General features: G+C 37.4%; 1 protein-coding gene across 5 annotated transcripts in view; it reads left to right on the top strand.

The window, feature by feature from the left end:
- LOC128234881 (bromodomain adjacent to zinc finger domain protein 2B-like) overlaps nt 1-13,477 on the top strand; it is a 249,182-nt gene that overhangs the window by 100,857 nt on the left and 134,848 nt on the right. For 4 of the 5 annotated variants that reach the window (XM_052949483.1, XM_052949482.1, XM_052949479.1 and 1 more), the window contains 2 exons: nt 5,573-5,665; nt 8,671-8,765. In XM_052949483.1, the coding sequence (XP_052805443.1) occupies nt 5,573-5,665; nt 8,671-8,765 (188 nt within the window). The remainder of the gene's footprint in view (nt 1-5,572; nt 5,666-8,670; nt 8,766-13,477) is intronic. The other variant, XM_052949481.1, reaches the window with a different exon arrangement.

Here is a 13,477-nt window from a genome sequence, read left to right as displayed (position 1 = left end):
TGCCTTAACGGCTACAAATCAGCTGTCATTTCGGTCCATGCATATTTCATTCAATTGTCCATATAATCCTGACAACATGGCGCTCAGGGGGGTGCATAATGTTTGACAAACATCTCTTGTTACTTTTGACAGGCACATTTTTATATCCTTAACCAGGTTTTCACAAAGGGAAAACAAGTTATTAGAATGACTTGTGTCATTGTTTGGGTAGGATGGTGGGAGGGCAGCGTCAAAGTAACCTTATGTATCAAATAATTTTAGTTAGGTTTGACATATAGCGACCAAACTTGGTATTTAGGAAGAGTTTATGGAGACCTTTCATGGGATTGCGTTTGAGGCCACTAGGATCAAGGTCAAGGTCAAAGTTACTATTAATAGAAAAATGGTTGGTATTGAATAACTTAAGTAAGGGTCGACATATTGTGGGCAAACTTGGTATATATAAAGAGTTAAGAGACCTTTTTTGAGCGCCCGAGAGTTATGGTCACTGTTAACTTTTTAATTTGATTTTTTTTATTGCTTTTGACAGGCACGTACATCATTATTGTATTCATTTCTAATTCAAAGCGGCTAGTCGAACGCGCTGTCTTATGACAGCTCTTGTTAAATAACTTGCCACATGTTTTCGACATATGAAGACAACATGTTGCATGCAAGACCCATGTCCCCACCTTTAGCTAAGGTCAAGGTCACACTAATTGTTTGTTTACTTTGGAATGCTGCGTATGAGGACATATTGAGAGTGTAGGTTGTCAAATATGGGTGGTATTTTTTAATGTTCAGAGGCAATTTAAAATAACTTGCAGTATGTATTTGTCACATAAAGGCTATGTTGCATTTGCAAGACCCACGCTGTATTGTTGTCAAGCATAGAGGAGTTTCAATCCTGGCAATGTGGTCTTGCAAATGCAACATCTATATTGGTTGGACATAATGTCATGTGGTCTTGCAAATGCACCAGCCATGTTGGTTAGACATAATGCAATGGGGTCATGCAAGTGCACCAGCCATGTTTGTTAGACATAATGCCCTGACTGTGGTTTTGCAAATGCACTAGCCATATTGGTTTGACATAATAGACATTTCATTACTTTTTATGTCTCCCCCATTCATGGGGAGACATATTGTTTTTGCCCTGTCCGTCAGTCAGTCTGTCACTACGTCACACTTTTGGGGTCACTAGGTCAAAGGTCAAGGTCGCCGTGACCTTTAAGTGAAGAAACGGTTTCCGCTCAATAACTAAAGATCCTTTAGGTCCAGGAACTTCATACTTGGTATGCTAGTTGTTCATGACTAGAAGATGACCCCTATTGATTTTGAGATCACTAGGTCAAAGGTCAAGGTTACCTTCAGGTAAAAAACGATATGTTGGCGGTGACCTTAATCTTTTCGTTTCTACTCAATAACTAAAGAGCGCTTGTGCCTAGGAACTTAATAATTGGTATGCTAGTTGGTCATGACTAGAAGATGACTCCTATTAAGTTTGAGATCAGTAGGTCAAAGGTCAAGGTTACCATGACCTTGAGGTGAAGAAACGGTTTCCACTCAATAACTAAAGAACACTTGCACCCAGGAACTTCATACTTTGTATGCTTGTTGGTCATGACTAGGTCGTATGCTTGTTGGTCATGACTAGTAGATGACCCCAAATTGATCAGTCTGTTAGTCAGTCAGTCAGTCTGTTTGTCACACTTTGTTTCCGCTCAATAAATAAAGAACGCTTGCACCCAGGAACTTCATACTTGGTATGCTAGTCAGTCATGACTAGTAGATGACCCCTTTTGATTTTGAGATCAGTAGGTCAAAGGTCAAGGTTGCCGTGACCTTGAGGTGAAGAACAGTTATGGCTCAGTAACTAAAGAACACTTGCAACCAAGTGTTTAATACTTGGAATGCAAGTTGGTCATGTAGATGATCCCTCTTGATTTTGTGATCAGTAGGTCAAAGGTCAATGTCACAATGGCCTTGAGCTGAAAAATGGGTTCCGATCAATAAATGAATAATGCTTGCACCCAGGAACTTCATACAATGCAAACTTTGTTTACATTTTCCAAGATCAATTAACAACAATTTTTTCTCTTCACTATTTAATACGGATGAATAAACCAAACTTCACTGTTGGTTCGTGTCCAGTCCAAAATTACAAATTTCATTCCCATCATTTATTTTTTCTCAGCTACGACCACACAATAGGGGAAACAAGCGCTTTTTTCAAAAAAGCAATCTCTAGTTTCTTCCCTTTTTTATGAACTGACATTGTTCAAAGGTCAATGGTACCATCAGGGGCATTCGTCACATACTCTGACAGCTCTTGTTCTTTACTTAAATTATGTTGTCCACTCATCCATCTATCATTCACTCATCCTACCATCATCCTCTCATCGATCTGCCATCCACTCATCTGTCTGTTGTCCACACATCTGTCTGTTGTCCACTCATCCATCTGTTGTCCACTCATCCTTTTGTCATCCACTCATTTATCTGTCATCCACTCATCCATCTGTTGTCCACTCATTTGTATGTCATCCACTCATCTATCTTGTCACCCACTCATCTGTCTGTCATCCACTCATCAATCTGTCATCCACTCATCTGTCTGTCATCCACTCATCCATCATTCATCCACTCATCCTCCTGTCATCCACTCATCAATCTTTCATCCACTCATCTGTCTGTCATCCACTCATCAATCTGTTGTCCACTCATCAATCTGTCATCCATTCATCTAGCTGTCATCCCTCCATGTTTGTGCAGACTATCATTTGTCTGTCTTCCCTCATCATGAGTTTGCATCCACTCACCTGTCTGTCATCCATCATCCCTATGTCACACAAAAGTATGTTTGTCATCCCCTCATCCCTCTGTCGTCCCTCATCCCTATGTCACACACCAGTCTGTTTGTCATCCCCTCATCCCTCTGTTATCCCTCCATGAGTTTGCATCCACTCACCTGTCTGTCGTCCCGCATCCCTATGTCACACACCAGTCTGTTTTTCATCCCCTCATTCCTCTATTGTCCCTCATCCCTATGTCACACACCAGTCTGTCTGTCATCCCCTCATCCCTCCGTTATCCCTCCATGAATTTCCATCCACTCACCTGTCTGTCGTCCCTCATCCCTATGTCACACACCAGTCTGTCTGTCATCCCCTCATCCCTCTGTCGTCCCTCATCCCTATGTCACACACCAGTCTGTTTGTCATCCCCTCATCCCTCTGTTATCCCTCCATGAGTTTGCATCCACTCACCTGTCTGTTGTCCCTAATCCCTATGTCACACACCAGTCTGTCTGTCATCCCCTCATGACTCTGTCATCCATCATCCCTATGTCACACAAAAGTCTGTTTGTCATCCCCTCATCCCTCTGTCGTCCCTCATCCCTATGTCACACACCAGTCTGTTTGTCATCCCCTCATCCCTCTGTTATCCCTCCATGAGTTTGCATCCACTCACCTGTCTGTCGTCCCGCATCCCTATGTCACACACCAGTCTGTTTTTCATCCCCTCATTCCTCTATTGTCCCTCATCCCTATGTCACACACCAGTCTGTCTGTCATCCCCTCATCCCTCCGTTATCCCTCCATGAATTTCCATCCACTCACCTGTCTGTCGTCCCTCATCCCTATGTCACACACCAGTCTGTCTGTTATCCCCTCATCCCTCTGTCGTCCCTCATCCCTATGTCACACACCAGTCTGTTTGTCATCCCCTCATCCCTCTGTTATCCCTCCATGAATTTGCATCCTCTCACCTGTCTGTTGTCGCGCATCCCTATGTCACACATCAGTCTGTTTGTCATCCCCTCATCCCTCTGTTTTCCCTCCATGAATTTGCATCCAGTCACCTGTCTGTCGTCCCTCATCCATATGTCACACACCAGTCTGTCTGTCATCCCCTCATCCCTCCGTTGTCCCTCCATGAGTTTGCATCCACTCACCTGTCTGTCGTCCCTGATCCCTATGTCACACACCAGTCTGTTTGTCATCCCCTCATCCCTCTGTTATCCTTCCATGAGTTTGCAGCCACTCACCTGCCTGTCGTCCCGCATCCCTATGTCACACACCAGTCTGTTTTTCATCCCCTCATTCCTCTATTGTCCCTCATCCCTATGTCACACACCATTCTGTCTGTCATCCCCTCATCCCTCCGTTATCCCTCAATGAATTTCCATCCACTCACCTGTCTGTCGTCCCTCATCCCTATGTCACACACCAGTCTGTCTGTCATCCCCTCATCCCTCTGTCGTCCCTCATCCCTATGTCACACACCAGTCTGTTTGTCATCCCCTCATCCCTCTGTTGTCCCTCCATGAATTTGCATCCAGTCACCTGTCTGTCGTCCCTCATCCATATGTCACACACCAGTCTGTCTGTCATCCCCTCATCCCTCCGTTGTCCCTCCATTAGTTTGCATCCACTCACCTGTCTGTCGTCCCTCATCCCTACATGTATGTCACACACCAGTCTGTTTGTCATCCCCTCATCCCTCTGTTATCCTTCCATGAGTTTGCAGCCACACACCAGTCTGTCTGTCATCCCCTCATGACTCTGTCATCCATCATCCCTATGTCACACACCAATCTGTTTGTCATCCCCTCATCCCTCTGTTATCCCTCCATTAATTTTCAGTCAAAAACAATGTTGGATACAAAGTAAACAAAAAAAAATTAGATTTCAGAAGATGTGCATAAAATGTCAGGGTTCAGGGTCTTGTCAAATGTCGGTGTTTTTGATTGTGAAACAGAAGGAATATTATGTCTGTCTAGAGAAAACTGAGGTTTCTATTTAGTAGAGATGCTTATTATTTGGTCAAAGCATAAAATTATATGTCTTTAAGATTAACAAAAAATATTGATTAGTAGGATGCCAAGTATCACAGAATGCTGAATACTGGGATGCTGATGGTCTTGAGTGCCATAACTTAGCAACGATCTCGGCCGAGGTGTCAAGTTATTTGACAGGTTGTTTATTGCACCATTTCTTTAAAGTGACAGATTATGGGGTATTTAAGCATGGTTAATAGAATTTTTAGGGTTTTCAAATGAAATTATAAGGCCAAAAGCTGTTAAGATTATTTTTTTTCAAGAGCGGTAGTTTTCGTTGGTTGAGCGGTAGAGCGGTAGGGGGGTCTCAAAGCAGTTGATTTTACATACCGCCAGTAGAGTTCACATGTCTGCATCTACTCAATGATATGTTCTCTTCTCATCTGCCTGTCGCCCCCATGTGTGTGCATCTACTCAGTTGTTTGTCATCCATTTATCCATATGTTGTTCCTTCCTGCGATTGGATCCACTCTTTCTAGGGTTCAGTTCCTGGCCTTGGTGTATGTGAGTTTCCCTCAAAGATCAAAATCACATTCTCACATAACACTGTTTAAACAAGAGTGACTTAAGTAAATAAAACTTTCTTCCAAATTGTAGTAAAATAAATGTAGTTTAAACTAAACTTGATGTTGAACACAAATTTTGCCCTTTGATTGTTTTACAAATAATGGAGTACACTTCTCTGAGTATAAGATTATGATGTGAAGCAAAGAGGAGGATGTTACAGTCATGTGTTTGTTATATGTACAGATATGGCCCGTAAGGTGGCAGAAATGCAGTTCCAGAAAAGGATGCAGCGAGATCAGCAGAAGGATCTCCTTAAACGTGCCAAACAGCTCAAATGTACTATCATTCTTTCTTTTTTAAACTTTATAGACTTTTTTTTTTAGACTTTATTAAAAAAATCAAAACACTTTATACAGTTGATTTTATACTGTTGTCAAATTTGATTTGTTAATAGATTTCTAGAATGCTTAGTACTTCCAAATGTATTGACATTTTTTGTTGAGCCCATTTTGAGTTTTGAGCTCCATATTGTTGTCACAATGATGGTTGGTGTTTTACGCATGAAATCCAGGGACAGTATTCATAAAACTTCTTAAGTCATTTCCTTACTTCAGTCACTTTCCTAATTTTATTATCTCTTTAGTCATATGAAATAAAAAAAAATAAGAATTTCCAAAATACATTATTTCTATTATTATTACCGTATTGAAAAAAAACATACTTGAATGTTAAAACACTTATACTGGGCAGTTGCCTAATTCCGGATTTGCCTAAATATTCGGAAATCGTTTAAAAAGCGTTTCGGCGACCGTGATCAATATATAATGATCACAGTCTACGCAACTGACCTCCATAGCAACAGAAACAACACAAAGGTGAAGCTATTCGAGTATAACCCCAAAATAAATACCTCTAAACTTTCGCTTTCCTAAATGTCAATATTTAGTCACGTGGGGGATGCCGTCACACAGCGCGAGCTTTTATATTGAGGTTCGACAGTGTTATCTTTAAACACTAGACCTACTATACGATGTTTATGACTTATCTTCAATCACGAAATACAATGCCAATTACATATAAAGTAAATAAATTGACGATGTCATTGTTTTGTGTTTTGCAGCATTTGATAAGAAAACGAAGCAAAAATGAAGCAGATTCGTACTTTCGACATTTTGCAAATTCGGACAAATTAGTAGTTCGGATACGCCGAAAATACACATACAAATACTTCAGAGAATTATAAAATTGATATACAGGTTAAACATTTAATACATGATGTTCATTTAAGCAGCATTTAAATATTTGTATATTGACTTGATAATGTTTACTTTGTTCTTTGAAAAAATCCGAATATTTAGGCACTGAATGCAGGTTTTTTGTCGTCGTTTATGCCCTTATTTCGTACTGAATATTATATTATAATTAATTGTTTTTTTCTTTTATTCTTTTTCCAGTTTGGTTGATATAGGACCCAACATTTTTCTATTAAAATTTTATGCACTTATGTTCAGTAGTTATGACAATATTTTAAGAAAACTTCAAAATTGATCCGGAATTAGGCAACTGCCCAGTACATTTCTTTTCATTTGACTGTTCTTGTTTGTGATTTTGTGTTCTATGTCTTTGGCGTTTGCCCATTGCCACTAAACCGGGTTTATGTTTAAACTTTTTGCTACTGAGCATGTTTCTGTAGCTTTTTGCATAAATATTAGAAATTTTTAAGAAATTGACTTAAGTTAGGAAATGACTAATTAAGAAGTTTTATGAATACTGCCCCAGAACACAATTTCTCGAAACTTCTTAAGGCTCTTATAACAGAATTAAGCTAAGCTCATTATTTTTGTTGTTCTGTAATATGCGTTATATTTACTTCTTTAAGAGTTTTTCGAAATTTTATAGAAATAATCTGTATGATAATTACAATAAACCATTTTTGTTTATCAAAATCTAGTTTTAAGTATGTATTTCGGCTAATGGAAATAAGCGACTTAAGCCTGTTAAGCTTAAGAAGTTTCGAGAAATCGGGGCCAGGGGTGTAAGTCAGGTTTGGACTGTAGCCTAGTAATGCATTGGCAGATGACTTGGCACAAGTTTTGTCCATGAAGAGACTGTGTGTCACATGCAGATTTCAGGTCTGTACAAAATTACAAAATTGGCCATGGTCACACTTAGGGGTGAAGACTCAAAAGTGTATTGGGTTTATTTTGACTTATGGGAGAGTATTTTTGTCAAATCTGGAAGGATTTTAATATGATCACCATGTAAAGATGGTGTGTCACACAGGTCTCTAAGTGAAAGATCAAACTCACATATACAGCTCAATGGTCAAAGTAAATTAGTATATTTGTTAAATACTGATATTTTTTCACGCATAGGCCTGGATGAATAATAACCACCTTGAGTTCATCAAACAAATCTTAACATAACTGAGGTTGCTATAAGATGCCTGTAAAAGGTTTAAAGGTTGAATGATTTTTCAGAGTCATGGTCCATTGATCGTATTGTTTGTGACACAATTACCTGACTATACAGCCTTCAATACAGGATTTTAAGATAACATGCTCATAATCTTTTTTAAAAGAAGCATATTTTTCCATTCACAGTTGATGTGATTATTATTGATAATAGAAATACCTTGCCAAAGCTACATGTACATCTACACAATTCTCCAAACATAAACTACGATGGTCAAGGATTGCTGTTTCTTACATAAGAAATTAACATTTAAAAAATAAATATCTGCCTTCATATATAATATGACTAGTTTCATCATATTGATGATACAAATCTTGTACAGAATCACGTTGATTATCTATATGTGCGACACCATATGCCTATTTGATCATATGATGTATGTGTCTCTGATCATATGATTTATGTGTAACTGATCATATGATGTATGTGTCACTGATCATATTATGTATGTGTAACTGATTATATGATGTATGTGTCACTGATCATATGATGTATGTTTAACTGATCATATGATGTATGTGTCACTGATCATATGATGTATGTTTAACTGATCATATGATGTATGTTTAACTAATCATATGATGTATATGTCACTGATCATATGATGTATGTTTAACTAACATATGATGTAAATGTCACTGATCATATGATGTATGTTTAACTGATTATATGATGTATATGTCACTGATCATATGATGTATGTTTAACTGATCATATGATGTATATGTCACTGATCATATGATGTATGTTTAACTGATTATATGATGTATATGTCACTGATCATATGATGTATGTTTAACTGATTATATGATGTATATGTCACTGATCATATGATGTATGTGTAACTGATTGTCTGATTATGGCAGTGTTGGAGAAGAGGAAGAAACGTGAGCATGAACGTCAGCAGCGTGAGGATCAGGTACGAATCAAGCAGGAGTTGCGTGCCCACCAGCTTATTGAGGTACATATACTCTAGTATCACTCACAACACTCATAAATTAACCCAGGTTTATGGTGTTCTCCAAAAATAGTTTCTAGAAAGTTATTGAATGTGAACAACAGGGTTTGATCAATAACTAGTGCGGTCAAAGGTTAAGGTTACATAGAAAATCTGTTTTTCATCAATTACTGAAGAAATTACTTGAACAAAAAATGTTTTGTATCATTTTTTCGATTCTAGGTTTTTGTTAAAGAGTGAATCCTGGCAAAGATTTTTCTAATATATTGTAAATTGTTCACATTACTGTACATGTTCAATAAAGGCTCAATTATAAGTACAACAATCACAAGTTGACATCCTTTTTATTCTGCAATGAATTTTCATCTTTGTGTTAATACTTTTCTCTTTTAATTGTTAACCATCAATTTTTGAAAATGCAAGGGAAGTGTGTCATGGAAAAATGTTATATACTAAAGACTATCTGTCTATGTAGGCCCAAATACTTATTGTTATCTGTACAATTTAGAGGCCTTCGGAGGAGCATTTGTCACATTCCTGTTTCAGTTTTTGTTCATTCAGTTTTAAGCATGTATAGTATTTATAATTGTTCCCAGGGGGTGTATACACGATACGTGTTAATTTTCAGGGTATTCACAATGCAAGTTAATTCCCAGGGGGTGTACTAGCAGTTAGTCAAACCTGGTTGAACGTTCACCTGCTTTACAGGGCCACCTGCCTTATCGGGCCACTCCAAGTTCCCCCTGTACGTTTTTACTATATAAAGTACGTGCATTAAGTGACCAACTGTCTAACTGCTGGTGTGAAATGAGTTACAATGTGTATTCATTTCCGTATTAATTTTCAAAGTGCACGGCTTTATACTTCTACGAACGGATATTTACATTGCATGTATTCTATTTAATTTGGTTATGGCTGACAATAAAACAAGTTATAAGTGTTTGACTTTTAAAGAAAGTGTCGAGTGTATTAAATTATTAGAAAATGACTGTAGTGCAAGAAGAACTGTGGACGGACTCAAATAAATTTCTTTCTTATATATAATGCTAACAATTGAAATCCAAATACTAAAAGACAGAGGAAAATTACAGGAAACGAGGACTCAATGAACTTGTATATTCATGGTTTTTGACTCACAGAGTGACATGCTTGGCATGATAATGTCGGCTCAATGTGAATGCACTTTAAATAAGAGACAGACATTAAGCAAACGAAAATGATGGATTACTTTATAAATTGAACTTAAAAATGTACACGTAGTTGTATTGACAATTTTTGGTCTTTTTTGTTTATGCTATGTATTAGCTTTTATCTATTTCATTATATTTGTAATTTTGAAATAAAGTTGTTTTTTCTAAATTTGTATTCAACCTTCTTTAATGGTACTGATGATACTGATTGTGGGGTGAGGTGGTGGTTAAGATACATAATCGAACTCTGTTTGAACAAAGCCAAAGTGTCAGAAAAGTCCAACCTGGACTAAGTGGCCACCTGTTGTAAGCAGCTACTTTTACCTTTTCCCAAAGCTGGTCACTTAATGCAGGTTTGGCTGTACATGTAAATTCCCAGGGTTTTCACAATTGCATGTTAATTCCAAGGAAGTGTATTCACAATGCATGTTAATTTCCAGGGTATTCACAATGCATGATAATTCCATTGGAGTGAATTTACAAAGCATGAATTCCCAGGGGGTCTATTGACAATGCATGTTAATTTCCAAGGTTTTCACAATGCATGTTAATTCCCAGGGGGTGTACTCACATAGCATTTATTACCAGGGGGTTTACTCACAATACATGTCAATTCCCAGGGTATTCACAATGTATGTTAATTCCCAGGGAGCGTATTCATAATACATGTCAATTCCCAGGGTATTCACAATGATTGTTAATTCCCAGGGTATTCACAATGTATGTTAATTCCCAGGGTATTCACAATGTATGTTAATTCCCAGGGAGTGTATTCACAATGTATGTTAATTCCCAGGGAGTGTATTCACAATACATGTTAATTCCCAGGGAGTGTATTCACAATGCATGGTAATTTTCAGGGTATTCACAATGCATGTTAATTTCCAGGGAGTCTATTTACAAAGCATGGAATCCCAGGAGGTGTACTAACAAAGCATGTTATTTATGGCACTGCTAAAATTTGCAGGTGCACTATAATAATCACCCTGTATGTTTGTCTGTCTGTCCATCCTTATGTTTTTTCGTTAATAATTATCAGCCATTCAAGATATCAAATTCATACTTTCCATTGTTCCTCACAGTATCAAAATGCTCTTCTGTGACACGAAATATGTAACTAATGCTTGAAAAATTGTCACATTTATGGCCATACATGTGATAACGTCCCGGACGTCCTGGATTGTCCCGGAAATCGTAACTCTGTCACGGAGTCACGGAGGGTGCATGTTTGTTCCGGAAAGTCATAAAAATAAACGAAAAAAAAAATCACAGAATAGATTATCTTTATTTTACCAATGTAAGTCAGCTATTTTGCCTGTCCTGGACACTGGTCGTAAAACACAGGACATGTTGACACTAATCCGTTAATTGGTACGTGTGTTGTCGAGGTCATCGTCAATCACCGGATGCTTGATCTATTGGCCTATTGTTGTGCTTAACGAGTCGGGGAGGGTTCTTGTATACAAATTTATTGTTTTCACATGGATTTGTTTGGTCTTATGAATGACAGCTTTTAATTGATGAATATTTTTCACACATTTTACCGACAAACGAGCATGAAGGTAAGTTCAAAGAAAGTGAGAAAATGAGTAAAAAAACAAAATTAAAACACGGAAAACATCCCATATTCCATTCAAATTTCAAAGTCGATACGTCGTTATACTTGAACAAATTACGCCTCCATAAAGAATTTTAGTGTTTTGAATTTTTTTTCGAACTATTGTTGTGTATTTTTACGCCGAAATAAAACTGACGATATGGGGTTTACAGGTGGTTATATAGTGCTTTAATCACGTGACCATGGTAAGTCACGTGATCGCTTTATACAGCGGATTGTTGACACGTCTCTATCAAAGATATATATATATATGCATCTCCAAACTTGATCGTCTGGAAAGTATTGTGTGTCATAAATTGCAAACGTTTTAAATGTGATGAAAAAATAAATATTTTGTAACGCATGTTCTCAAAAGCGCGGGATAACGGTGCCCGTATAGTTGTTTATTTCCTGTTTTGATGAAACCGAAAGTAGACTGCATATCCTCCTGGTTAGCACTTCATTTAAAGCCTGGGAAAATATCTGGTGGTTTTATGTTTTCTAGAAAATGCAGAAAAAAAACCCATGTCAAGTAAAAAATATATCTTGGCAGTCAAAATAGGTACATTTTCCCGACGTTAAAAACGACTAAAATAGCCCCAGATATGCTCTAGAATGCACCACAGACGTTCCCCATTTAAAAAATGGACCCCCGGACCCCCCTAGTGTGCGTTGACATTACGACAAGTGTCCCGGAATCGACCCAAAAAATTATCACATGTATGTTTATGGCCATTTCTGTTCTTTGAACTTTTGACATTTTTTCCATAGTTGCTCATAGTAAAAATAATCTATTTGTGACAAGTTATGGAATTCATACTTAAATATTTTCATGTTTATGTCCCTTTGTGTGCTTAAATATTATGACATTTTTTATGGTTTTGTAATAACTTATAAAAATATTTAAGATATTCAAACTTTCCAAGCTTTTTGTGACAAGTAATGTTATTCATGCCTCAATATTGTCAGATTTATGGGCCTTTGTATACCGTACTTATAAATTCTGAATTGTTGATAATTGGGTGACTGTTGGACTACTTTCACTGGACGGCAGAACACCTCAGATATTTCAATTAAATGTCAGTTTAGATAAATGCGCAAACTTAAAAGTCATTATAGATAGATGGGCAATGTAACATCATTTTCAGGATGCATGGTAGAGATGTCACAATATCCTGACATCACAATATCTCCTTTCATTCTTGTGCATAGAATATTGCGCTCCGCCATATTACTACGCTCCAGAACTTGGCATATATTTTCATATAAATTCAATAACCTATAAATATTGATATTACTTCTTTTACTTTTTCTCATATAGCAAATAACTTTTCTGAATTAAAGTACTCCCAATATACATGTAATGCAAATTTATTTCTCTTTTCTGAAGGAAATATATCTTTCAAGTATGTGATATCTCTACTTGAATTAAATAACATGAATGTCTTCTTTGAAGTTCATGTATATGCCAATGAATCAATGCCGATGATATATTCTTGTTTATATTCTTAATAACATGCATTTTAATTGCACACCCTTTCAAATATGCTATCATTTGGGGGCATTGTCACTCCTGTAATTGTGCTAGTTCCCAAAATATTCACAACACATGTTAATTCCCAGGAGGTGTATTCACAATACATGTAAATCCCACAGAGTGTATTCATGATACATGTAAATCCCACGGAGTGTATTCATGATACATGTAAATCCCATGGAGTGTATTCATGATACATGTAAATCCCACAGAGTGTATTCACAATACATGTAAATCCCACAGAGTGTATTCATGATACGTGTAAATCCCACAGAGTGTATTCATGATACATGTAAATCCCACGGAGTGTATTCACAATACATGTAAATCCCACAGAGTGTATTCAAGATACATGTAAATCCCACAGAGTGTTTTCACGATACATGTAAAT

The sequence above is a fragment of the Mya arenaria genome, chromosome 5 (genome assembly GCF_026914265.1).
Source record: "Mya arenaria isolate MELC-2E11 chromosome 5, ASM2691426v1".
Lineage (NCBI taxonomy): Eukaryota > Metazoa > Mollusca > Bivalvia > Myida > Myidae > Mya > Mya arenaria.
Note: the sequence above shows the minus strand (reverse complement) of the source record. Positions and strands in the feature narration are given on the sequence as shown.